The 27871-nt window shown below is 44.5% G+C and overlaps 1 protein-coding gene and 1 long non-coding RNA gene across 3 annotated transcripts in view; one reads left to right on the top strand and one right to left on the bottom strand.

Moving 5' to 3' along the window:
- LOC121575323 overlaps window positions 1-27871 on the top strand; it is a 115159-nt gene that overhangs the window by 12958 nt on the left and 74330 nt on the right. The window lies entirely within an intron of this gene.
- LOC121575321 (kelch domain-containing protein 8A-like) lies at window positions 562-26904 on the bottom strand. 2 transcript variants are annotated; one of them, XM_041888323.2, is made up of 8 exons: window positions 26608-26903; window positions 15922-16332; window positions 15602-15812; window positions 15271-15435; window positions 14827-15045; window positions 1223-1324; window positions 968-1116; window positions 562-888 (listed from the first exon to the last, which is right to left on the bottom strand). In XM_041888323.2, exons 2-8 carry the CDS (start codon window positions 16084-16086, stop codon window positions 835-837), a joined length of 1065 nt encoding a protein of 354 aa, XP_041744257.1. In that variant the 5' UTR covers window positions 16087-16332; window positions 26608-26903; the 3' UTR covers window positions 562-834. The 2 variants fall into 2 exon arrangements, with proteins under 2 accessions (XP_041744257.1, XP_041744255.1); XM_041888321.2 differs by having other exon boundaries at window positions 562-1116; window positions 26608-26904.

Genomic DNA, 27871 nt, shown 5'->3' with positions numbered 1-27871 from the left:
ACACATTTCATATACAACAAATATATACATATAAATCTAAGTAACAATACAAAATGTTTTACCTTACTTTAGTCTTTACTTACTATTAAGAACCCATCTATATTTCCTGTCAAAAACGTTTAATGCAAGGCAAGCTGTAAGTCTACAACAATATATGTAAAAGTTTAAAAATATTGAAGACCTTGAGAATGCTTTCTAAGAAAACTCTAAAGCAGGGCTCTCCAACCCTGTTCCTAGAGAGCTACCCTCCTGTAGGTTTTCGTTTCAACCCCAGTAACTTACCTGATTCAGTTTATCAAACAGCTAATTATTAGAATCAGGTGCTCTAGATTAGGGTTGAAGTGAAAACCTACAGGACGGTAGCTCTCCAGGAACAGGGTTGGAGAGCCCTGCCCTAAAGGGATATCACACACACAGTGCAGAGGAATCTTCTCATTACTAAAACTCGTATATATAACTTATTTACAGAGAAAGCCAGCTCCTCGTGTGTGTAGAGTATATTTGGATGCTGTGAGTCAGTATGGTGATTTGTGGGACCAATTATGTGTGTGGTATCTAATCTGTGTGTTTGAATGTGTGTAGACAACCCAGCAGAGGGCACTTTTCTGTGTTTGATTGTGTGTAGACAACCCAGCAGAGGGCACTGTTCTATGTTTGTGGCATGACTTCCCCTTCTTTTCTATTCTGCTGTAGATCTTTGGAAAATATTGCACTTGTCCAAGACCAGCAGCCGTTCTGAAAGCACTGGAACCACTGATCTTGAATAGAATGTTCCTGGAATCTTCTTGCTGTCATCCTGCTGTCAATCATCATGTAAGGGGCATGTCGTCTAGCCTACAGACACTCCTCCTCTTTCACATACAGGATCTCATGGGCTGAACTAGGGACCTTGTAGACAGATAGACAGAGACAGAGTTAAAAAAACAAGTGTATGTGTGTGACAACATGCAGAGCAATATTCCAGCACCTGGTTGACTCCTCCAACCACCAGCAGGCGGTCCCTGATGACGATGGAGGAGGCGGAGCATCGTGGCATTGCCATAGGAGCCAGTCTCTCCCACTTCCTTTTCTGAGGGTGGAAGGCTTCCACCGTGTCCAGAACTGAGGGCTGGTGACCTGGGGACCACACACGGCCATCACACATTGTCAAGACCAACTAGGTGTCATCAAAAACACACGTATACAAGCACATATACACACACATTCACACTCCCTCCCTCACCGAGTCCTCCTGCTACAACCATCCTGCCCCTGAGGAAAGCTGAGGCGAAGTCAGCCCTCTTAGTCTTCATGGCCACCGTGTCCTCTGACTTCAGCCATGACCCTGGAGGGAGAGGATGATGTTAGAGTTTCTGTATGCAAGTGTCAACCACCTTTTAGTGGAGGCATTGAAGTGTTGTAAAATCCACTTTGACCACTGCATAAAACTCCAGCAAGATTACATTTTTCTTTGTTCTGCAAGCTACAATTTGGTGTTCTTGAATGCTGGTGGCATCACGACTCAGTAAGAAATACTGTGCGTACCATGAATACAAATGTCCTCGCACTCACACGTGGGCACAATGCACGCACACACACACCAAACTACCAGGTCATGGCCCAAGATATTGGAATAGAGACAATTTCCCTATAAAACCACCCAGTCGGAACATTTTAATTGCTTCAAAGGAGAAAAACAAGCTATTTCCCTCTTGCAGTCTGGCAGGAGATGACCTTTGGAGTACATTGGCATATTATTTACACTTCTACTTAGTCAAACACTTGTGTGGCTAAAGACAGTGAAACTATTTCAGAGAAACAGCAATTAGGGAGAATACACAGTAAGTTTTTCAAATACTATTTTTAAGCTTTTATGTTGTTGTGCCTCATCTGTCTGTAGTTTAGTATTTCTGGCATCACAATCAGCTCCACAGAGAGAGATACAGAGACAGAGAGACAGCGAGAGAGAGAAACTGAACCAGCAAATAAAAGCACTTTGTTAATAAAGTGTTTTGATGCCAGCCCAGACTTGAACTTGAAAGGGAATAAGGCAGAGCACAGCTGGCGATGGGCACACTGCTCTGCCACTCACTGCCAAGGCCTTTGTTGTTGAAGTGGTGGCACTCTCAGGGGCTTCCTCTAAATAACTTTTTAAAACATATCATATTCAGCACTAAGTAAGTTCCCTTCAGATTCAGAGTGAGGGGAACACACTAACACAATAGCAGGAATATACAGTTGAAGTCGGAAGTTTACGTACACTTAGGTTGGAGTCATTAAATCTCGTTTTTCAACCACTCCACAAATGTCTTGTTAACAAACTATAGTTTTGGCAAGTCAGTTAGAACATCTATTTTGTGCATGACACAATACATTTTTACAACAATTGTTTACAGACCGATTATTTCACTTATAATTCACTGTATCACAAGTGGGTCAGAAGTTTACATACACTAAGTTGACTGTGACTTTAAACAGCTTGGAAAATTCCAGAAAATGATGTCATGGCTTTAGAAGCTTCTGATAGGCTAATTGACATAATTTGAGTCAATTGGAGGTGTACCTGTGGATGTATCTCAAGGCCTACCTTCGAACTCAGTGCCTCTTTGCTTGACATCATGGGAAAATCAAAATAAATCAGCCAAGACCTCAGAAAAAAAATTGTAGACCTCCACAAGTCTGGTTCATCCTTGGAAGCAATTTCCAAACTTCTGAAGGTACCACGTTCATCTGTACAAACAATAGTAGGCAAGTATAAACACCATGGGACCACGCAGCCGTCACACCGCTCAGGAAGGAGACGCGTTCTGTCTCCTAGAGATGAACGTACTTTGGTGCGAAAAGTGCAAATCAATCCCAGAACAACAGCAAAGGACCTTGTGAAGATGCTGAATGAAACACGTACAAAAGTATCTATGTCCACAGTAAAACAAGTCCTATATCGACATATCCAAGATAGCATAGCAGGGTGGTCGTGTTTTCTGTAGTGTCCTTGTGTAAATAGACAGTTTTTTGTTAGTTTTTTATCTTTGTATATATTTCTCAATTTTACTTTTCATTCTTTAACTAAATATACTTTCCTGCAACCCACCTCACCCAACGTGGAAAGGATTCTATTATTTCTTTATAACTTTTATCAAGAACCTTAAGCTGAAACTAGTCTAGCTGCAACCGAATGGCTGTGGTAGCCAGATAGCTAGCTACTTGTTATTAGCCACCGTTAGCAGTCTAAACCATTGTCCGTGGCCTGCACTACCCACCAGCCAGCTCTAGCTCTAGCCTGGACAATTTGTCGGCCAGTCTGCACAGCGTGCTATCGACCCAGAGCATATTGGATTTTCGGCCGGAATCACTGGACCCTAGCGCCGGATCATCGCAACTAGCTAGCTGCAACCGAATAGCTGTTGTCGTTGGCTAATTACCATTGCCCCTTAGCAAGCACCAGTTAGCCTTGAGCTAGCCTCGAGCCAGGCCCATCTCCCGGCTATCTACCTCTCTGTCAACCGGACGGGACCACCTAGTGTTGACACGGAGCCCCGCCGATCCAACACGACTGGTCTGCCGACAAAATCGTCTGATGTGGTTTCAACAGGCTTCCCGTTACGACGTCGACCATGAAGATCCATCTGCTAGCCCCGGCCCGCTAGCACACGCAAGCCGTGCCGCTTGCTCGCCAGTGCTGTAGCAGCCCCCGAACTACCTCCGAACTCTCCTATTGCTGTTCACTGGACCTTATGATAACTCAGCTATACAGCTGATGCCTGCTGGACTGTTCCTTTATACAGTACCGCATCCGGTTTATGTTTAGCCTAAGCCCAAACTTTGTCGCCATTACCAGCTGTTGTCTTAGCTCTCTCGAATAACACCTGTGATTGCTTTATGCCTCTCTCCCATGTCAATATGCCTTGCTTATTGCTGTTTCGGTTATTTCTTATTGTACTATTTCACTGTAGAGCCCCCAGTCCAGCTCAACCTGCCTTAGATAGCTCCTTTGTCCCACCCCCCATACACGCGGAGACCGACTCAATCGGTGCCTCCAGTGATGCTATATCTTTCATCGTTACCCAACGCTTAGGTTTACCTCCACTGTACTCATATCCTTCCATATCCTTTTGTCTGTACATAATGCCCTGAATCTATTCTACAACGCCCGGAAATCGGCCCTTTTTTTTCTCTGTACCCAACGCACTAGAAGACCAGTTCTTAAAGCCTTTAGCCGTATCCTTATTCTACTCCTCCTCTGTTCCTCTGGTGATGTAGAGGTTAACCCAGGCCCTGTAGCCCCCAGTATCACTCCTACTCCCCAGGCATTATAATTTGTTGACTTCTGTAACCGTAAAAGCCTTGGTTTCTTGCACGTTAACATCAAAAGCCTCCTCCCTAAGTTTGAGTTATTCACTGCGTTAGCACACTCCGCCAACCCTGATGTTCTAGCAGTGTCTGAATCCTGGCTTAGGAAGGCCACCAAAAATTCAGAAATGTCCATCCCCAACTACATCATTTTCCGTCTCGATAGAACTGCCAAAGGGGGTGGGGTTGCAATCTACTGTAGAGGGAGCCTGCAGAGCTCTATCGTACTATCCAGGTCTGTGCCCAAACAGTTTGAGCTTCTACTTCTAAAAATCCACCTTTCCAGAAATAAGTCTCTCACTGTTGCCGCTTGCTACAGACCCCCCTCAGTTCCGAGCTGTGCCCTGGACACCATATGTGAACTGATTGCCCCCTATCTATCCTCAGAGTTCGTACTGCTTGGTGACCTAAACTGGGATATGCTTAACACCCCGGCCAACCTACAATCCAAACTAGATGCCCTCAATCTCACACAAATTATTAACGAACCTACCAGGTACAACCCTAAATCTGTAAACATGGGCACCCTCATAGATATCATCCTGACTAACTTACCCTCTAAATACACCACTGTCTTCAACCAGGATCTCAGCGATCACTGCCTTATTGCCTGCGTCCGTAACGCGTCCGCGGTCAAACGACCACCCCTCATCACTGTCAAACGCTCACTTTAGCGAGCAGGCCTTCTTAATTGACCTGGCCCAGGTATCGTGGATGGATATCGATCTCATTCTGTCAGTAGAGGATGCCTGGTTGTTCTTTAAAAGTGCTTTCCTCTCAATCTTAAATAAGCATGCCCCATTCAAAAAATTCAGAACTAAGAACAGATATAGCCCCTGGTTCTCCTCAGACTTGACTGCCCTTGACCAGCACAAAAACATCCTGTGGCGTACTGCATTAGCATCGAACAGCCCCCGCGATATGCAACTTTTCAGGGAAGTCAGGAACCAATATACACAATCAGTTAGGAAAGCAAAAGCTAGCTTTTTCAAACAGAAATTTGCATCCTGTAGCACTAACTCCAAAAAGTTTTGGGATACTGTAAAGTCCATGGAGAATAAGAGCACCTCCTCCCAACTGCCCACTGCACTGAGGCTAGGAAACACTGTCACCACCGATTAAATCTACAAGAATCGAGAATTTCAACAAGCATTTTGCTACTGCTGGCCATGCTTTCCACCTGGCTACCACTACCCCGGCCACCAAATCAAATCAAATCAAATTTTATTGGTCACATGCGCCGAATACAACAAGTGCAGACATTACAGTGAAATGCTTACTTACAGCCCTTAACCAACAGTGCGTTTATTTTAAACAAAAAAAGTAAGAATAAAAACAACAACAAAAAAAAAAAAAAGTGTTGAGAAAAACAAAGAGCAGAAGTAAAATAAAGTGACAGTAGGGAGGCTATATATACAGGGGGGTAACGGTGCAGAGTCAATGTGCGGGGGCACCGGCTAGTTGAGGTAGTTGAGGTAATATGTACATGTGGGTAGAGTTAAAGTGACTATGCATAAATACTTAACAGAGTAGCAGCAGCGTAAAAAGGATGGGGTGGGGGGGCTCTGCACCCTCCGCTGCAACTTGCCCATGCCCCCCCCCCACTTCTCCTTCACACAAATTCAGACAGCTGATATTCTGAAAGAGCTGAAAAATCTGGACCCCTACAAATCAGCTGGGCTAGACAATCTGGACCCTTTCTTTCTAAAATTAGCCGCCGAAATTGTCGCAACCCCTATTACTAGCCCTTTCAACCTCTCTTTCGTAACGTCTGAGATCCCCAGAGATTGGAAAGCTGCCGCGGTCATCCCCCTCTTCAAAGGGGGTGACACTCTAGATCCAAACTGTTACAGACCTATATCCATCCTGCCCTGCCTTTGGAAAGTATTTGAAAGCCAAGTTAACAAACAGATCACCGACCATTTCGAATCCCACCGTACCTTCTCCACTATGCAATCCGGTTTCCGAGCTGGTCATGGGTGCACCTCAGCCACGCTCAAGGTCCTAAACGATATTATAACCGCGATTGATAAAAGACAGTACTGCGCAGCCGTCTTCATCGACCTGGCCAAGGCTTTCGACTCTGTCAACCACCGCATTCTTATTGGCAGACTAAATAGCCTTGGTTTCTCAAATGACTGCCTCGCCTGGTTCACCAACTACTTCTCAGATAGAGTTAAATGTGTCAAATCGGAGGGCCTGTTGTCTGGACCTCTGGCAGTCTCTATGGGGGTGCCACAGGGTTCAATTCTCGGGCCGACTCTATTCTCTGTGTATATCAATGATGTCGCTCTTGCTGCTGGTGACGCTCGGAGCCACCTCTATGCGGATGACACCATTTTGTATACATCTGGCCATTCATTGGACACTGTGTTAACAAACCTCCAAACGAGCTTCAACGCCATACAACACTCCTTCCGTAGCCTCCAACTGCTCTTAAACACTAGTAAAACGAAATGCATGCTCTTCAACCAAACGCTGCTTGCACCCGCCCACCCGACTAGAATCACTACTCTCGGCGGGTCTGACCTAGAGTATGTGGACAACTACAAATACGTGGGTGTCTGGTTAGACTGTAAACTCTCCTTCCAGACTCACATTAAGCATCTCCAATCAAAAGTTAGATCTAGAATCGGCTTCCAATTGTTCGCAACAAAGCCTCCTTCACTCATGCTGCCAAACATGCCCTCGTAAAACTGACTATCCTACCGATCCTTGACTTCGGCGATGTCATTTACAAAATAGCCTCCAACACTCTACTCAGCAAATTGGATGTAGTCTATCACAGTGCCATCCGTTTTGTCACCAAAGCCCCATATACTACCCACCATTGTGACCTGTACGCTCTTGTTGGCTGGCCCTCACTACATATTCGTCGCCAAACCCACTGGCTCCAGGTCATCTATAAATCACTGCTAGGCAAATCCCTGTCTTATCTTAGCTCACTGGTCACCATAGCAACACCCACCCGTAGTCTGCACTCCAGCAGGTATATCTCACTGGTCATCCCCAAAGCCAACACCTCCTTTGGCCGCCATTCCTTCCAGTTCTCTGCTGCCAATGACTGGAACGAACTGCAAAAATCTCTGAAGCTGGAGACTCTTATCACCCTCACTAACTTTAAGCATCAGTTGTCAGAGCAGTTTACCGATCACGGCACCTGTACACAGCCATTCTGAAATTAGCCCACATCATCATCTTTTGCACATCTATCATTCCAGTGTTAATACGAAATTGTAACTATTTTGCACTATGGCATATTTATTGCCTTACCTCCATAATTTACTTGTTTTTATCGCACTACTTTGCTTTATCTTGGCCAGGTCGCAGTTGTAAATGAGAACTTGTTCTCAACTGGCTTACCTGGTTAAATAAAGGTCAAATAAAAATTAAAAATTAAAACCTGAAAGGCCGCTCAGCAAGGAAGAAGCCACTGCTCCAAAACCGCCATAAAAAAGCCAGACTACGGTTTGCAACTGCACATGGGGACAAATGTCCTCTGGTCTGATGAAACAAAAATAGAACTGTTTGGCCATAATGACCCTCGTTATGTTTGAAGGAAAAAGGGGGTTGCTTGCAAGCCGAAGAACACCATCCCAACCGTGAAGCATGGGGGTGGCAGCATCATGCTGTGGGGGTGCTTTGCTGCAGGAGGGACTGGTGCACTTCACAAAATAGATGGCATCATGAGGAAGGAAAATTATGTGGATATATTGAAGCAACATCTCAAGACATCAGTCAGGAAGTTAAAGCTTGGTCGCAAATGGGTCTTCCAAATGGACAATGACCCCAAGCATACTTCCAAAGTTGTGGCAAAATGGCTTAAGGACAACAAAGTCAAGGTATTGGAGTGGCCATCACAAAGCCTTGACCTCAATCCTATAGAACATTTGTGGGCAGAACTGAAAAAGCATGTGCGAGCAAGGAGGCCTACAAACCTGACTCAGTTACACCAGCTCTGTCAGGAGGAATGAGCCAAAATTCACCCAACTTATTGTGGGAAGCTTGTGGAAGGCTCCGAAACGTTTGACCCAAGTTAAACAATTTAAAGGCAATGCTACCAAATACTAATTGAGTGTATGTAAACTTCTGACCCACTGGGAATGTGATGAAAGAAATAAAAGCTGAAATAAATCATTCTCTCTACTATTATTCTGACATTTAACATTCTTAAAATAAAGTGGTGATCCTAACTGACCTAAGACAGGGAATTTTTACTAGGATTCAATGTCAGGAATTGTGAAAACTGAGTTTAAATGTATTTGGCTAAGGTGTATGTAAACTTCCGACTTCAACTGTAGGTCAGAGATATTAGTTGCTCTACTACAGAGCTGAACTAGCAGGGACTGGAGATATTATAGTGAGTGGTGTAGTTAATGTATGTCGCTTCGGGTGTCCCTGTCAGGGTGGGGTGCGCTGTACGAAGACAACTCGATTCGGGGGGTATGTTCACTGGTGCGGAACGCATGTCAATTATCCAGAGTATCTGGCACTCAGGCGCTTCCCTGTTTTTGTGGGCTGGCTTGTGCTGGTGAGAACCAACAATATGTCAGTGGTGCCATGCATCAACAGATGGAGAGAGACTCCTAACCTTGGTTTGCTCCCTATTGCTGGGGAGCGGCGCAAACATGTGGTTGCCTCAACTCGGGTGCAGATATTTTATCCAGGTGGGATCCTCTCTCTTAGTAGAGGAGGCTCTCCCAGGTATGGAATATTTTTGTCAGGGCTGACGTAGATCTTTACATATTGCAAGAAAACCTGTAGTGTCGTCTGTTTTTCTTGATGAGGGACCCGAGTGCCTCGTTGGGAACGGACGCTCTGGCACACCAGTGGCTTCAGACCCTCCTTTATTCGTTTCCGGAGTGGGTGCGCCGGGAGGGCTTACCATTGATTCTTGTGGCTCCCCGTTGGCCCAGGCAGCCTTGGTTCACAGAGATCATTCGCCTTTTAGGGACCCGTGGAAACTCCTGTTGCGCAGGGACCTGTTGTCCCAGGCGCACAGGAAGGTTTGTCAAGCGAGGCCAGAGATTTGGTTCCTATGGGCCTGGCCCATAAGAGGGCCAATTTGATGGCTAGAGGTTTACCTCCGAATGTTATTGCTACCATTCAGTCTACAAGGGTGCCCTCCACGAGAGGGCTGTATGCGTATAAGTGGCAAGCGATTGAGCTCTGGTGCCAAGATAAAGGGGGGCGACTAAGGTGACGTTGTGTCCAAATGCGGCCTTCGCCCCGAAAGTCATGGCTACAGTGCATTCGGAAAGTATCCAGACATTTACATTTACATTTTAGTCATTTAGCAGACACTCTTATCCAGAGCGACTTACAGTTAGTGAGTGCATACATTTTCAGACCCCTTGACTTTTTCCACGATTTGTTACTTTACAGCCTTATTCAAAAATTGATTTAAATTACATTTTTTCCTCATCAATCTACACACAATAACTCATAATGACAAAGCGAAAACCGATTTTTATAAATATTTGCAAATGTATAAAAAAATAAAAGATACCTTACTTACATAAGTATTCAGACACTTTGCTATGAGACTCGAAATTGAGCTCAGGTGCATCCTGTTTCCATTGATCATCCTTGAGATGTTTCTAAAACTTGATTGGAGTCCACCTGTGGTAAATTAAATTGATTGGACATGATTTGGAAAGGCACACACCTGTCTATGTAAGGTCCTACAGCTGACAGTGCATGTCAGAGCAAAAACCAAGCCATGAGGTCGAAGGAATTGTCCGTAGAGCTCCGAGACAGGATTGTGTCGAGGCACAGATCTGGGGAAGGACACCAAAAAATGTCTGCAGCATTGAAGGTCCTCAAGAACACAGTGGCCTCAATCATTCTTAAATGGAAGAAGTTTGGGAACCACCAAGACTCTTCCTAGAGCTGGCCGCCCGGCCTTTGTCAGGGAGGTGACGAAGAACCCGATGGTCACTCTGACAGAGCTCCAAAGTTCCTGTGTGTAGATGGGAGAACCTTCCAGAAGGACAACCATCTCTGCAGCACTCCACCTATCAGGCCTTTATGGTAGAGTGGCCATAAAGCCACTCCACAGTAAAAGGCACATGACAGCCCTCTTGGAGTTTGCCAAAAGGCACCTAAAGACTCTCAGATCATGAGAAACAAGATTCTCTGGTCTGATGAAACCAAGATTGAACTCTTTGGACTGAATGCCAAGCGTCACGTCTGGAGGAAACCTGGCACCATGCCTACGGTGAAGCATGGTGGTGGCAGCAAGCTGTGGGATGTTTTTCAGCGGCAGGGATTGGGAGACTAGTCAGGATTGTGGGAAAGATGAACGGAGCAAAGTACAGAGAGATCCTTGATGAAAACCTGCTCCAGAGCGCTCAGGACCTCAGACTGGGGCGAATGTTCACCTTCCAACAGGACAACGACCCTAAGCACATAGCCAAGTCAACGTAGGAGTGGCTTGAACCCGATCTAACATCTCTGCAGACCTGAAAATAGCCTTGCATCGACGCTCCCCATCCAACCTGACAGAGCTTGAGAGGATCTGCAGAGAAGAATGGGAGAAACTCCCCAAATACAGGTGTGCCAAGCTTGTAGCGTCATACCCAAGAAGACTCAAGGCTGTAATTGCTGCCAAAGGTGCTTCAACAAGGTCCTGAGTAAAGGGTCTGAATGCTTATGTAAATGTGATATTTCCAGGTTTTTTTGTAATAAATAAGCAAAAATGTATAAAAATGTGTTTTTGCTCTGTCATTATGGGGTATTGTGTGTAGATTGATGAGGGGGGAAAAAAACAATTTAATCCATTTTAGAATAACGTAACAAAATGTGGAAAAAGTCAAGGGTTCTGAATACTTTCAGAATGCACTGCATGTCCTACAGGCCCTTGAGCTATTTCCCTTTTCGCCTCCTCCTTTTGCTTCTGAAGAGCAACAGAGGTTACATGCCCTGTGTTCGGTGCGAGCTTTACGCACGTACACTACCGGTCAAACCTTATAGAACACCTACTCATTCAAGGGTTTTTCTTTATTTTTTAAAACTATTTTCTACATATGGAATCATGTAGTAACCAAAAAAGTGTTAAACAAATCAAAATACATTTTATATTTTATATTCTTAAAATAGCCACCCTTTGCCTTGATGACAGCTTTGTACACTCTTGGCATTCTCTCAACCAGCTTCACCTGGAATGTTTTTCCAACAGTCTTGAAGGAGTTCCCACATATGCTGAGCACTTGTTGGCTTCTTTTCACTCTCCTTCTTGGTAAAATAGCCCTTACACAGCCTGGAGGTGTGTTGGGTCATTGTCCTGTTGAAAAACAAATGATAGTCCCACTAAGCCCAAACCAGATGGGATGGCGTATCGCGGCAGAATGCTTTGGTAGCCATGCTGGTTAAGTGTCACAGACAGTATCACCAGCAAAGCACCCCCACACCATAACACCTCCTCCTCCATGCTTTACGGTGGGAAATACACATGCAGAGATCATCCGTTCAACCACACCGCGTCTCACAAAGACACGGCGGTTGGAACCAAAAATCTCAAATTTGGACTCTAGACCAAAGGACAAATTTCCACCGGTCTAATGTCCATTGCTCGTGTTTCTTGGCCCAAGAAAGTCTCTTCTTCTTATTGGTGTCCTTTAGTAGTGGTTTCTTTGCAGCAATTCAACCATGAATGCCTGATTCACACAGTCTCCTCTGAACAGTTGATGTTGAGATGTGTCTGTTACTTGAACTCTGTGAAGCATTTATTTGGGCTGCAATTTCTGAGGCTGGTAACTCTAATGAACTTATCCTCTGCAGCAGAGGTAACTCTGGGTCTTCCATTCCTGTGGCGGACCTCATGAGAGCCAGTTTCATCATAGCGCTTGATGGTTTTTGCCACTGCACTTGAAGAAACTTTCAAAGTTCTTGAAATGTTCCGTACTGACATACCTTCATGTCTTAAAGTAATGATGGACTGTCTTTTCTCTTTGCTTATTTGAGCTGTTCTTGCCATAATATGGACTTGGTCTTTTACCAATTAGGGCAATCTTCTGTATACCCCCCCTACCTTGTCACAACATAACTGATTGGCTCAAACGCATTAAGAAGGAAAGAAATTCCACAAATTAACTTTTAAGAAGGCACACCTGTTAATTGGAATGCATTCCAGGTGACTACATCATGAAGCTGGTTGAGAAAATGCCAAGAGTGTGCAAAGCTGTCATCACGGCAAAGGGTGGCTATTTGAAGAATCTCAAATATATTTTTTGATTTGTTTAACACTTTTTTGGTTACTACATGATTCCATATGTGTTATTTCATAGTTTTGATGTCTTCACTATTATTCTACAATGTAGAAAATAGTAAAAATAAAGAAAAACCCTTGAATGAGTAGGTGTTCTAAAACTTTTGACCGGTAGTGTACATTGAACGGACCTGGGATATACGGTTCTGTGATCAACTTTTTGTCTGTTTTGCTAATCCAGCTCGTGGCAGGGCGCTCTCTAAACAGCGTCTCTCCCACTGGATTGTGGATATCTCCCTGGCATACAGCAGCAAGGGGCAAGGGTTACCTAGCGGTGTTCGCGCTCACTCCAGCAGGGGTTTGGCAATGTCTTGGGCGTTGTTTAAAGGGTTGACTATAAGATATATTTGTGCTGCGGCAAGTTGTCATCACCACACCCTTTTGAGGTTTTATCGCTTGGATGTCACTGCTCCCAGTATAGCACACAGTGTTCTTACGGCTGGGACAGGGAAAAGTCACTAGGCAGCGCGTCGTGTGCTCAATACCCAGACTGACGCATCTAGCGGGGTCAGTTCTGGGTGGTCAGTTCAGTTCTGCCATGTGTCATTTCATTTAGTATCCGTTGGGGTCGGCTTGGGACGTGATTATATTTCCCCATAGTACAGTGTTTCCCAAACTCGGTCCTGGGGACCCCAAAGGGTGCACATTTAGTTTTTTTCCCCTAGCACTACACAGCTGATTAAAATAATCAAAGCTTGATGATTATTCCATCACAGTTGATTATTTGAATCAGCTGTGTATTGCTAGGGCAAAAAACATTACGTTCCCCAGGACCGAGTTTGGGAAATGCTGCCATAGTATGTTGTACTGAAGTTGACTGACTGAAAGGGAACGTAACGTTGTGACTATAACAACTGTTCCCTGAAGGCGGGAAACGAGGTACAACACCTGTTTGGTCCTGGACCGCTCGTTCTTGGGCTCGGTGAAGAGCGATATTAAATTGAAGGAATTAATCCGAGCCTCACACTTATCACCTGTGGAAGGCGCGGCTTCCAGCGAGGCGCAGATTTCATTGGCATTGTCAGGCGTGATTGTAGATCCTTCAACTGAAGTCGCGAGAGTGCGACTCCCCATAGTATGTTGTACCTCATTTCCCTCCTTCAGGGAACAGTAGTAATAGTCATAACATTTAGTTTTTCTATTGAACAGATGAGCTACAGTCAGACAGACATGGAGAACACAATCTAGATACTTGAACATTCGTTGCTCTACTTTGTCAATTTAATGTATACTTGCAATGCAGCTTTTTTTGCTATTTTGCACACTGGTTTTCAGTCAACATAAAAAACATTCTCTAAAGACATTGAAGAATGGATAAGTATAGCAATGAGTGAGATACAGGGAATAATATCCCAGATTCCCTGTGTGTGAGTTGCAGACTCTGTAGGGGAAGAAAGATAAAGCATTCTTTTTCTGAATCCTGTAATTTAAACATCTCCCTCCTCGCTATAGCTCATCTCCCATCTCATCTCCACTTAGATTAGATTGGGAGGGAATGTGAATGGGCCTTTTTGTTTACTCTGTGTGTGTGTGTGAGGAGGGAGGTAAGGAGGAGGATAGAGTAAATTAATGTATAATATATCTGGAGTAAAACACAGACAGACAGGCAGACGGCCACGCCGACATTCTCACTGTGGTGTTAGATTAGTATTCAGACTCCCACTGCTCCATTCATATGGCTTTGTTCGGGAAAAATCCAAAAATCAAAATGCGTGACAAAATACCCTACTGTCTGAAATTACTTATCGATTTTTTTTTAACTGGGTATGGCTCTCGCTTTTATCTTCCTGGTCTCTTCTCAATTTGATCATTTGTTATTCAGAGATATCTTTCTGTGAGATGGAATATGAGATGTGTGTGTGCAGCATGCAGCCAGCAGGGACAAGCTTTTACTTGTAGAGAATTAATTTTCTTTGGGGAGAAATTCAATAGGATGACTGTCTGACAGGCACCTTTAAAATTAATAGGAGACGCTATCAGTATGATAATACACACATGCGCACACACACACACTTCTGTTTGTGTGTGTTTTTGTCTTTGTATATGTGTTCTATATTCTACATGCAGAGTGATGTATTTTCCCCTAACTCTCTCTCAGATTTGCAGTGATGCTTTTACAATAGAATAGAGTAGAAAAGTAGTAGAATAGAACTTTATTGTCTTCCTGGAGAAGGAAATCAGTGCACTTACATGTGTGTTTGTGTGTGTGTGTTCTTGGTGGTTCTTACCCTGGTTAGTATCAAAGATGTTGACGTTCTTGGTGAATTTGGAGCTCTGGTGGCCTCCTCCCTTCCTCAGCCCCCCCAGCAGACACAGCCTCCCCGAACTGTCCCAGAACATGCCCCCGTACGAACGTTTGCACGGCATGTTGGGTAGTGTAGTCCAGGAGCGTGTCTCTAAGTCGTATACCTCGAAGACCTTCAACGTGCGTTTACACTGACGCCCACCTAGAGAGAACACACACACTTAGTATACCCTCCGGGCACTGATGATGTGGACGTCAATTAAGGCAGCGTCCCGCACCTCTCTTATTCAGAGGGGTTGGCTTAAATGCGGAAGACACATTTCGGTTTAATGCATTCAGTTGTGCAACTGACTATGTAACCCCCTACCCCTTCCCATTACACATGCAAACTGGCAAACGCACACATGCACACACACCTTTTCCTTACCTGTCACGTAGATCTTGTTGCCCAGCAGGTGTGCGGTAGCGTCATACCGCGCTGTGGGCATAGGGGGCAGTAGTGCCCACACGTCCTTCCTCATGTCATACTGCTGCAGCAAACTACGGGGGAGCAGGTCTGCACCCATACCCCCTACCGCCAACGCACGCCCATCTACAGAGAGGTGAGAGACAGACAGAGAGACAAAGACAGGGAGAGAGAGGGGGGTAGAGAGAGAGGAGGGAGGGGAGGAGGTGAAAACTGAGCCAAAACCATGTTTCTGGTCATGTACAGAATGTGCGACTGACTATGAACAGTGAGTAACCCCCACCCTACACACCTTTCACAGTGATGGCCACCCCCATCAGTGCTTCTCTGAGGGCGCTCCTCTTCCTCCACCTCCCCTCCTCTGTGTTGTACACCTCTACCACCTTCAGAGGGCGCTGGTCATCCCCTACACCACCCACCACCAGGATCTGCTTGCCCAGCACTGCCACGGCCGTACCCGCCCGAGGGGTGAGCATGGGGGGAAGGCTCAGCCACCGGTCCCCCTGATAACAACAATCAATAAAGTGTAATTACATGGTTGTTTAGTCCTGTTATGTTTGAACTGATGTGTTCTGTGTTTAATCGTGTGTGTGTGTGTGTGCTCCAACCTACCTCTGGAGAGTAGAGTTCTAGGGCTGGGGAGGGCCTCCCTGCAGCATCACAGCCCCCCAGCATATACATCTGCCCCCCCACCTCCGCCAGGGAGTGGTAGACACGCCCGCTGGGCAGCCGTGCCAGGCTCTGCCAGTGAAACTCATGGGCCGAGGGCACAGACATCTCTATCTCAGCCCAGGGAAGGGTTGCTGGGGGAGAGGTGAGGGTGAAGTGGGTCTAGGGAACCAGAGATGGAGATGGACAGGGTGACCACCCCGGGGTATAGAGCCGTGTCTTGGGGAAGAGCTGAGAAAGTGGTGTTGTCAGGAGATCCAGTGAACTAGGTGGAAAGATAGGGGGTAGAGCAAAGTCCGCAAAGCCCAGCCAGAGGCTCTTCCCCTGGGGTTGACTACCGGCTCGGACTTTGTCCTGCAGGAAATGAGAGAGAAGGATGATTAGTATGGAACAGGAAGGGCATAAAGAGTCGTCATCCAATTTACCACTGACTCATAATGAAATGGTCATTTAGCAGACCCTTCTAATCAAAGCAACCTACAGCTATTTACTATTTATTAGATTGGATGTTCTGTTGTGGCCCTTGGCTGTGTGTGTGTGTGTGTATTGTGTGTGAGGCACTCATCCATCAGTAACCAGGCGACATTTTCTTGGCTTGGAATGCCTCTCAACTTTACAGCAGGCCTACATCATGAAGCTCAAAGCTTTCCTCATAATTACACTTCTGTTCATCTGTACTTAATTACTCAACTCAAGTAAATACAACATGTTGAGAGTCTCTCTCTCTCTCTCTCTCTCTCTCACTCACTCACTCACTCACACACACAGACAGACAGACAGACAGTGTGACTGAGCAGCAGCAGCATGGTGGATCACCCCAGTGACGTAAGAGGAAGTTCACGGCAGAAACCCTGTTAATCACAGGATCACTTACAAAATACCTATTTCTTCAGAGCTGTGAGAACCCATTCACACCCACACACATCACACTGGGAGTGTGGGTGGGTAATATATAACATGGATATAATTAGGCTTCATTGAAAAAGGCCTTTAGTAGACCAAGTGCTTGGGTCCACATCACTCAAACATAATTGGCTTACTTCAGTACAAATGTATTTTTCTGCGAGGAAACTTGTGTGGATTTGGCACATTCAACAATTGAAGTTCAGTTAGTCTCTCCATCCATTTTCATTGATTGACCACAATGCAGTATATTCCCTAAAGAGTTCCCACTACTGTCAGTGTTTATATGCAGTAGACAGATTCTTTGTCTCTCTATCTCTCCTGCTCTCCCTCATCCCTCCCTCTGTCTTTGTCTGCTCCCCCCTTCTCTCTCTCGCTCTGTCTCACTGTCTTGTCAGGCTGTCATACCTTTCATCCAATCGCAAACAGACAAATAAAAGGAAGGATGCATGCGGAAAGAGAATAAAGAGAGAGTTCTTTAGAATAATCTTTCTTCTCTCTGGAACTTTTGAGTGCAGGGATGGGTTACCATAGAAACAGTGAAATGTTTAGTTGTTTGGTTTGGTTTGGTTTTAATAATGGATTAAAGCAGAAAAGCATAAACAGCAAATAAAAGCTGTGGTGTTTTTCTTCACTCTGACCCCGGCAGGCAGAATCTTGTCAGCAAGGCAGGATTGCTTTCTCCTGTTGTGACTTGCAGAGCGTATTAATTGCAATCTGTAACCGATTTGCTTCACCACATATTTTTTTAAATTAACTGCTTGAACAGTTTGAGATCAACAGTAGTCCCACCAGCACCCACGTAAGTCGTTCACAATCAGCATGTGTCTCTTTCCAAACTTTTAATTAGTTAGTTAGTCTCCCTCGGCTCCTTCCCTTTATATGCACGAGTTGGCCCCTCGTACAGCAGGGCTTACAGCAGGTACAGCAGGGCTTAATCCTGCTCCAACAACAGTGTTCATGCTGGGGTGGGTTTAAATAAAGGGACACCCAGGAGAGCCACCCAGGAGAGCCACCCAGGAGAGCCACCCAGGAGAGCCACCCAGGAGAGCCACTCAGTGCTAGGGCCAGGGAGGGGAACGTCATAAAACTGCTGCTCTAACGTCATCAAATCCAATTCAATGCAGTACAAACACAGTCCAACACGGCTTTATTCAAATCAAATCAATTACATGCGCCGAATACAACAGGTGTAGACCTTACTGTGAAATGCTTACTTACAAGCCCTTAACCAACAATGCAGTTTTAAGAAAATAGAGTTAAGAAAATATTTACAAAATAAACTAAAGTAAAAAAAATTCAATAAAAAAGGTAACAATAAAATAACAATAATGAGGCTATATTCAGGGGGTACCGGTACTGAGTCAATGTGCGGGGGTACAGGTTAGTCGAGGTAATTTGTGCATGTAGGTAGGGGTAAATAAATAATAAACAGGGAGTAGCAGCAGTGTAAAAACAAGGGGGGGTTAATGCAAATAGTCCGGGTGGCCATTTGATTAATTGTTCAGCAGTCTTATGACTTGGGGGTAGAAGCTGTTAAGGAGCCTTTTGGACCTAGACTTGGCGCTCCAGTACCGCTTGCCGTGCGGTAGCAGAGAGAACAGTCTATGACTTGGGTGACTGGAGTCTTTGACTATTTTTGGGCCTTCCTCTGACACCGCCTAGTATATAGGTCCTGGATGGCAGGAAGCTTGGCCTCAGTGATGTACTGGGCCGTACGCACTACCCTCTGTAGCGCCTTATGGTCGGATGCCGAGCAGTTGCCATACCAGGCTGTGATGCAACCGATCAAGATGCTCTCGATGGTGCAGCTGTAGAACTTTGTGAGGCTCTGGGGACCCATGCCAAATCTTTTCAGTCTCCTGAGGGGGAAAAGGCGTTGTCATGCCCTCTTCACAACTTTCTTGGTGTGTTTGGACCATGATAGTTTGTTGGTGATGTGGACACCAAGGAAATTGAAACTCTCGACCCAAGGAAATTGAAACTCTCGACCCGCTCCACTACAGCCCCGTCGATGTCAATGGGGGAGTGTTCGGCCCTCCTTTTCCTATAGTCCACGATCATCTCCTTTGTCTTGTTCACATTGAGGGAGAGGTTGTTGTCCTGGCACCACACTGCCAGGTCTCTGACCTCCTCCCTATAGGCTGTCTCATCGTTGTCGGTGATCAGGCCTACCACCGTTGTGTCATCAGCAAACTTAATGATGGTGTTGGAGTCGTGCTTGGCCATGCAGTCGTGGGTGAACAGGGAGTACAGGAGGGGACTAAGCACGCACCCCTGAGGGGCCCCCGTGTTGAGGATCAGTGTGGCAGATGTGTTGTTGCCTACCCTTACCACCTGGGGGTGGCCCGTCAGGAAGTCCAGGATCCAGTTGCAGAGGGAGTTGTTTAGTCCCAGGGTCCTCAGCTTAGTGATGAGCTTTGTGGGCACTATAGTGTTGAACGCTGAGCTGTAGTCAATGAACAGCATTCTCACATAGGTGTTCCTTTTGTCCAGGTGGGAAAGGGCAGTGTGGAGTGCGATTGAGATTGCGTAATCTGTGGACCTGTTGGGGCGGTATGCGAATTGGAGTGGGTCTAGGGTTTCTGGGATGATGGTGTTGATGTGAGCCATGACCAGCCTTTCAAAGCACTTCATGGCTACCGACGTGAGTGCTACGGGAAGGTAGTCATTTAGGCAGGTTACCTTCGCTTTCTTGGGCACAGGGACTCTGCTTGAAACATGTAGGTATTACAGACTCGTCAGGGAGAGGTTGAAAATGTCAGTGAAGACACTTGCCAGGTGGTCCGGGCATGCTCTGAGTACGTCTGGCCCTGCGGCCTTGTGAATGTTGACCTGTTTAAAGGTCTTGCTCACATCGGCTATGGAAAGCGTGATCACACAGTGGTCCGACACAGACGAGATCCAGATATAATCAAACCTACCTTAGAACTGTTCATGTAGTACCTTTTCATACACTACTCCTGACTGCAGTTCTACCGTAGTGTTTTACAAGACCTGGGTGCTTGCTATACAGCAGTATACTGCTTACGCTATTATTCTTTGTTTACACAGTTACAGCACAGTACAGTGCAAGAAGGTAGTATATCACAGCATCATACCACCCTGCAGGCTACTGTTACTGCTTATTACTATTTGAAGACCAAGAGCAAAATAAACATTCTCCCCACAGGGCCAAATATGGAAATGAGAAAATCTCATCCTCATTTTTCATCACTACAAAAGTTGAATCAAGGAATTTCAGTGTTCCCCTATTCTCTCTCACTTGGTTCTGCCTGCATTCATTAGTATCCGCAAATCTCTCCTGCTTTCTGATAATAGAAAATGTGTTTTCAATGAAAATGATGACAAGAACAACAACAACCTAGACGTTAGGTTTAAATGGCTCCACTGTTAGCTTGAGGCAATACCTTTCTTTCAATACTTGTTGTTGTACAGTATGTACAGTCCCAGTCAAAAGTTTGGACACACCTAATCATTAAAGGGTTTTTCTTCATTTTTACTATTTTCTACATTGTAGAATAATAGTGAAGACATCAAAACTATGAAATAACACATATGGAATCATGTAGTAACCAAAGAAGTGTTCAACAAATCAAAATATTTTATATTTGAGATTCTTCAAATAGCCACCCTTTGCCTTGATGACAGCGTTGCACACTCTTGGCATTTTCTCAACCAGCTTCACCTGGAATGCTTTTCCAACAGTCTTGGAGTTCCCACATATGCTGAGCACTTGTTGGCTACTTTGCCTTCACTCTGCGGTCCAACTCATCCCAAACCATCTCAATTGGTTTGAGATCGAGGGATTGTGGAGGCCAGGTCATCTGATGCAGCATTCCATCACTCACCTTCTTGGTAAAATAGCCCTTACACAGCCTGGAGGTGTGTTGGGTCATTGTCCTGTTGAAAAACAAATGATAGTCCCACTAAGCCCAAACCAGATGGGATGGCATATCACTGCAGAATACTGTGGTAGCCATGCTGGTTAGGTGTGCCTTGAATTCTAAATAAATCACAGACTGTGTCACCAGCAAAGCACCCCCACACCATAACCCCTCCTCCTCCATGCTTTACGGTTTGGAAATACACATGCAGAGATCATCCTCTCACCACACCGCGTCTCATAAAGCCACGGCGCTTGGAACCAAAAATCTCAAATTTGGACTCCAGACCAAAGGACACATTTCCACCGGTCTAATGTCCATTGCTCGTGTTTCTTGGCACAAGCAAGTCTCTTCTTCTTATTGGTGTCCTTTAGTAGTGGTTTCTTTGCAGCAATTTGACCATGAAGGCCTGATTCACGCAGTCTCTTTTGAACAGTTGATGTTGAGATGTGTCTGTTACTTGAACTCTGTGAAGCATTTATTTGGGCTGCAATTTCTGAGGCTGGTAACTCTAATGAACTTATCCTCTGCAGCAGAGGTAACTCTGGGTCTTCCATTCCTGTGGCGGTCCTAATGAGAGCCAGTTTCATCATAGCGCTTGATGGTTTTTGCGACTGCACTTGAAGAAACGTTCAAATTTCTTGAAATGTTCCGTATTGACTGACCTTCATGTCTTAAAGTAATGATGGACTGTCGTTTCTCTTTGCTTATTTGAGCTGTTCTTGCCATAATATGGACTTGGTCTTTTACCAAATAGGGCTATCTTCTGTATACCACCCATACCTTGTCACAACATAACTGATTGGCTCAAATGCATTAAGAAGGAAAGAAATTCCAAAAATTAACTTTTAACAAGGCACACCTGTTAATTGAAATGTATTCCAGGTGACTACCTCATGAAGCTGGTTGAGAGAATGCCAATAGTGTGCAAAGGCTATTTGAAGAATCTCAAATCTCAAATATATTTTGATTTGTTTAACACTTGTTTGGTTACTACATGATTCCATATGTGTTATTTCATAGTTTTGATGTCTTCACTATTATTCTACATTGTAAAAAATGTAAAAATAAAGAAAAACCCTTGAATGAGTAGGTGTGTCCAAACTTTTGACTGGTAGTGTATGTTCACACACAGAAACACATTGACTTACATTGACAGCCACTGACTCTCAGCTACATCTTCCCATTTGTATCAGCAACTGACACACAAACAGCAAATCAATAACAATGAGAAATGCATCTCTTGGAGATACTGTACTCAGTGTTGGGCAGTGGTCACCTACAGGGTGTGCAGGCTTTTGTTACAGCTCATCACTAACACACAGCAATTCAGCCAGGCCACTAAGTGATTATCCACATGACTAATTAAATCTAACAGCTAATTTATTCTCTCTCACTCAGGGGGTGTGACCTGATGAGCCTTGGGTCGATACACAATGGCATCTCTCTCTCTCTCTCTCTCTCTCTCTCTCTCTCTCTCTCTCTCTCTCTCTCTCTCTCTCTCTCTCTCTCTCTCTCTCTCTCTCTCTCTCTCTCTCTCTCTCTCTCTCTCTCTCTCTCTCTCTCTCTCTCTCTCTCTCTCTCTCTCTCTCTCTCTCTCTCTCTCTCTCTCTCTCTCTCTCTCTCTCTCTCTCTCTCTCTCTCTCTCTCTCTCTCTCTCTCTCTCTCTCTCTCTCTCTCTCTCTCTCTCTCTCTCTCTCTCTCTCTCTCTCTCTCTCTCTCTCTCTCTCTCTCTCTCTCTCTCTCTCTCTCTCTCTCTCTCTCTCTCTCTCTCTCTCTCTCTCTCTCTCTCTCTCTCTCTCTCTCTCTCTCTCTCTCTCTCTCTCTCTCTCTCTCTCTCTCTCTCTCTCTCTCTCTCTCTCTCTCTCTCTCTCTCTCTCTCTCTCTCTCTCTCACTCTCTCACTCTCTCTCTCTCTCTCTCTCTCTCTCTCTCTCTCTCTCTCTCTCTCAATGAGCAGCCCCATATCTAGCTCTATCAGTCCTTAGGGGCCTGATTGGTGACACACTTTTGCCCCAAAACTAGCTGACACACACCTGACTCTAATAATCAACTAATCATGGCCTCCAGTTTGGAATACAGTTACTTCAATCAGGTGTGTTAGCTATAGGGCTGGGGGAAAAGTGTCACCAATCAGGCACCCTAGGACTGAAGTTGCCCATCCCTGATCTAAATAAATTGGGATTTCAAAACACAAGACTAAGGGCAGAACAGAGTGTGGCAGATTGTTGGTAGAGTTTTCCAAGTAAGTACACTGTAAAAAAAGAAAAAATCCTGCTGTTTTTACAGCAACTTACTGGCAGCCAGGTACCTGTAAGTTACTGTAAAAAAAGGTATGTTGTATGTTACTGTAAAGAAAGAAACATGTACTGTTAAACCAACGTTTCTTTGGAATTTATGGTAACTTAATATACCTTTTTTTACAGTTACTTACAGGCTGCCAGTAAACACAACAGGATATTTTTTTTTTTACAGTGTATCTTATCTCTCTCTGTTAAAAGGCAAATGTCTGTCTCGCCCTCCTTGCATCGCGCACGTGTGTTTGTGTGCTGTCTGCGTGTGAGTAAATGTGCTCGCTCGCATGCTTTTCGGTAAACAGCTGCTGTAAAAGCAGACCAATCGTTTCCATAGCAACCCAGCAGCATGCATACAGGCAGCACGAGCAGATGCAAGGCAGAATGACCAAGAGGTGATGATGTCACAATGAGAGCTGAGAATATCAAAAGCTGAGACAGAATGACTCCCTATAGACCAAATAACAGACCACTGTCCGTCTCTAGACAAGAGCATGTCCCTATAAATGAATACTAAGACCCCACACCCATCCCAACAATAAGCTAATTTTCCTTTTTAATAATAAGCTAGGTGCTTACATTTGTCCTATTTCACACATGTACAAGTGTGTATTATAAGCATGTGAATTTTATTTTTTGCATATCCCACTCCCCCTGAGCCACCCTCAGAGAGTGGAGTCACAGCCAGGGATCAGCCATTATTGACAGTGACCCTGGAGCAATTAGGGTTAAGTGCCTTGCTCAAGGGCACATCAACAGAATTTTCACCTTGTCAGCTCGGGGATTCAAACCAGCAACCATTCGGTAACTGACCCAACGCTCTTAACTGCTAGGCTACCTGCTGCCCATGTTTAATGTTGGCCAAAGAGGAATAGTCTGTATATATGTAGGCATCGAGGCATAGAATGGAAGACACTGGAGCTGCTACTGTTTAGATCAATATGATGTATTCATCATGACGTTTAAGTTACCAGACCTGGACTCAGGGATGGCTAACCCTGGAGATCCATTCAATCGCCACAGAGTTAGGTAAATCTGCTTTTAGTTTTTATGCGCCTCTAATGTGGAATGATCTCCAAAAGTCCTTGTGTAATTGATGTGTATATAAATACAGTACGTATAGTGTAATTGTTGTTTATTGATGTGTTCACGCAGGGCTCATCTGTGAAAGAGACTGTTGTGTCAGCATGACTCCCTGCTTAAATTAAATTAAAATAACAAATCACAGTACATTCTGCAGGCATTCTGTTATTCAGACCAATGGAGTGTATACTCAACTCAGACATACTGCAGGCTTACTGCACTGTACATTATCACTGAGAACACACACATACACACTTGGACACACACACGGACACTCAGTACACTGGCTGCTGTGTAGGAGAACCATTAGAAATGCCAGCCTGGAAAAGGCATGAGTGCAGAAAGAGAGAGGGCAAAGAGCAAGAGTAAAGAGTGGGAAAGAAGGAAAGAGAGACAAGGGGAATATTGAGTAGGAGTGGGATAAAGGAGGGAGTATTGCTAAGGTAGATAATGAGAGTGAGATGATTGAGAGAGCAATAAAGGGATGGAAGAACAGGTAGAGCTATTGATGGTAGTTCTATTACAGAGGGGAGCCAGGGACACAGTACTCCCTATATGATTATATACTTAATTACTACTACTGTGAGAGAGAGAGAGAGAGAGAGAGAGAGAGAGAGAGAGAGAGAGAGAGAGAGAGAGAGAGAGAGAGAGAGAGAGAGAGAGAGAGAGAGAGAGAGAGAGAGAGAGAGAGAGAGAGAGAGAGAGAGAGAGAGAGAGAGAGAGAGAGAGAGAGAGAGAGAGAGAGAGAGAGAGAGAGAGAGAGAGAGAGAGAGAGAGAGAAAATAAAGGGGAAGAAAAAGAGAAGAGAGCCTAAAGGACCAGTCTCACTATCTCTCCTCTGTCAGCAGAACTGGACTCCCTTGGATCATGCTCTGCTGTGCTGACTGGGCCAGTGAGATAGAGAGAGGGAGAGGGGTGAGGGGGAAGGGGACTGCCAAGGCTCCCAGCAGTGAGAGGTAGCAGACTGACAGGCCAAACTCCAGAGCTGTTAACTTTGGCAGAGTGGTCGTGGGCCTCAGTCTTCTGTTTGCGCAAGCAATAAGGAGAGTTACTCATAGCAGCTTTACAATGGCCTCGAAATGATATGTACTGATTTAATGCACAGGTCCATTGATATATAGGCCATTTATGACTGTAGGTAATCAATAGATGCTGAGAGTAGTGGAGGATGGAGAGAAGAGGTAAAGAGAGGATTTCAGTCTGTATTTAGCTCAGTGAGTGTCCCAGATCTCCCAGCCTTGCTACTAGCTGTATAGTGTGTGTTTGGTTTGGATCTTACACAGCCAGTCAGTCAGCATACAGATGACCTTTCAGACTGAAAATGGCATGAGTCATTATTCATTATCTTTTTCAGCATCATTCTCCTTATCACTACCAAGAGCACAGTCATCATCATCATGACCAACAACAACACCAACATCATCATTACTATCACAATCACCATAATCATCATCATCTTACCACTTGTAAAAATAACAAGTTAGAACAGGAAAATAGATAATAGGTGTACCACAATGAATAATAGGCTTATAGGCTACTGTATGTTTCGTACACTTTTATCTGTTTTTATTGAGGTGCATCATACTGACCTCGTTCAAATTGACCTCATCCCCTGGCTAATTGCAAAAAAGCAGAAGTAGCTGTAGCCTACATTCCATTCAACCTTGTTTTATTATCGCCCAAATTCGTCTGAATGACACAGACTACAACAAGTAAAATAACTGCATAATGAAACAAAGTTTTTTATATATAAGTTATATTTAGGAATAGAAACACCCCACAATAAGAGGCTGCAGAGCTACATGCTTCTAGCTACATGCTTCTGAGTTCTCACATAGACTAGATGTAACATAGTAAATGTAAATCCGGGAAACTCAAATTAGTATATGTTACTTTTGGTATGGCTACATAAGACCGGAGGTTAATTAAGGCAAAATATAAAGTAGGTATGTTGGCCGGGATGGATGGATGCCTGGCGGCTTTATAAAGCCAGCGTCTCGCGTGTTCGAATCTCATCACGGGCAACTACTTATTACTTTTTAGCTACTTAGCATATTAGCTAATCCTTTAACCTAACTCCTAACCTTAACCCTAACCTTAACCCCTAACCCCTAGCCTAACTAACGTTAGCCACCTAGCTAACGTTCGTGTTAGCCACCTAGCCCCCTACCTAACGTTAGCCACAACAAATTGGAATTCGTAAAATATCATACGAAATGGATGATGGACATCCACAAATTAATATAAACCATACCCAACTAAACATAATATATTATACAAATTGGAGTGTACCGGAATCACGTTTACTATGTTAAGTGTACCCCTGAGTCCAGGTTGCACACACACACACACACACACACACACACTGGCCCCAGAAAAGTTGAACACAAAGCGGACACGGCGCTCGCAATGATAGCTCGGTCACATTGAGCGACAATATTTCAATTAATCCTTCTCACTTACTTTCCTATCCTCACGCGGTCCGATTCTCCCTTCTCTCCGTCGGCGTCTTTTCTGGGAAGGCTGAGAGATGGAGAGAGATGGATAGAGGCTTCAGTGCAATAAACCACCCGAGAAATAGACACTCCCTCCCTTTTCTGTTCTCGCTGGTTTAGCAGTGTTTTCGCAGTAAAACAGGCACTGGTGGTACTGCACTCTAAAAATTAATGTTCAAACAAGCCCAGCCACTTCCATCCATCGTCATTATGTGGGTCACACTTGAAAAATTAATTTCCTCTTTCACCGTAGCCTACTGGTTGTCATTCATACATCAATTTTCGATATGGCCGCTGTGCCATGCCTATAACCCACATCGCACTCTGACACACCTTTTTACACATTTTAATTGTAGGCCTAACAGTCATTTTTCATAAAAAGGAAATCACTGAAATGTATTGCCTTCAGTAGGCTAGAGTTGACTCAGTCCAAATCACTGCATACATATTTTATAAGTTGAGTACATTTAGCCAGTGGCGATTTTAGCATGTAAATCTTGGTGTTTTTAGCAAAGCCACTACACAACACAACACAAAACAATATATTAATTAATTGCACTATAACGGTGCCCACAAACTGTTAGGGCCTACATTAAGCTGACCCAACAGCAGAACTTTCTTTTCAGCACCATGGAGTGAATCCTACACCTGGCTATCAGCTGAACCTTGTCAAAACAGTTCATTCATTTACTGCCTTTAAAAAAAAACATAGTTGATATGGCTGACATGCTTAAACAAATGTGTTTTCTACTGACAGTTGATATGTACAAACTATGGCAAAAGGGAACTACGAGCAGATAAGAGGCAATCTGTGATTTCGATTAAGACATTAATGAGCGAGCTAGGAAGGATGTAGTCAATATAACTATTTGTTCAGCACTTTTGAAATGTACAGTGTCAGAATTCAGAACATGGGCAGTTCTTACAGTATTCTCCATGTACACCAAGTCAGAACCGTAGGATAAATAAAGGGGGCTAATAAGCAGACAATGAAAGCTCTTACAATATTCAATGATTACATTTCTCTAAAACAGGCTATAGGCTACATGTGCACCACCAAGTCAGAACAGTAGGCGAAATTAAGAGGGGAAAATAGACCAAATTATTAGGGTGAGGCACATGGGCTACTAACAGCTTACTACACAACATACACTTAGTATTACTTTCTTAGCTACAGTATACAGTTGAAGTTGGAAGTTTACATACACTTAGGTTGGAGTCATTAAAACTCG

This window comes from Coregonus clupeaformis, chromosome 10 (genome assembly GCF_020615455.1).
Source record: "Coregonus clupeaformis isolate EN_2021a chromosome 10, ASM2061545v1, whole genome shotgun sequence".
Lineage (NCBI taxonomy): Eukaryota > Metazoa > Chordata > Actinopteri > Salmoniformes > Salmonidae > Coregonus > Coregonus clupeaformis.
Note: the sequence above shows the minus strand (reverse complement) of the source record. Positions and strands in the feature narration are given on the sequence as shown.

Coding starts and splice junctions, on each gene's coding strand:
- LOC121575321 (XM_041888321.2), bottom strand. CDS start 16,086: ATGTCTGTGCCCTCGGCCCATGAGTTTCACTGGCAGAGCCTGGCACGG. Junction 1,325..14,826: donor CATCTTTGATACTAACCAGG/GTAAGAACCACC, acceptor CTCTCCCTCCAG/GGTCATGGCTGAAGTCAGAG. Junction 1,117..1,222: donor GGTTGTAGCAGGAGGACTCG/GTGAGGGAGGGA, acceptor TGTGGTCCCCAG/GTCACCAGCCCTCAGTTCTG.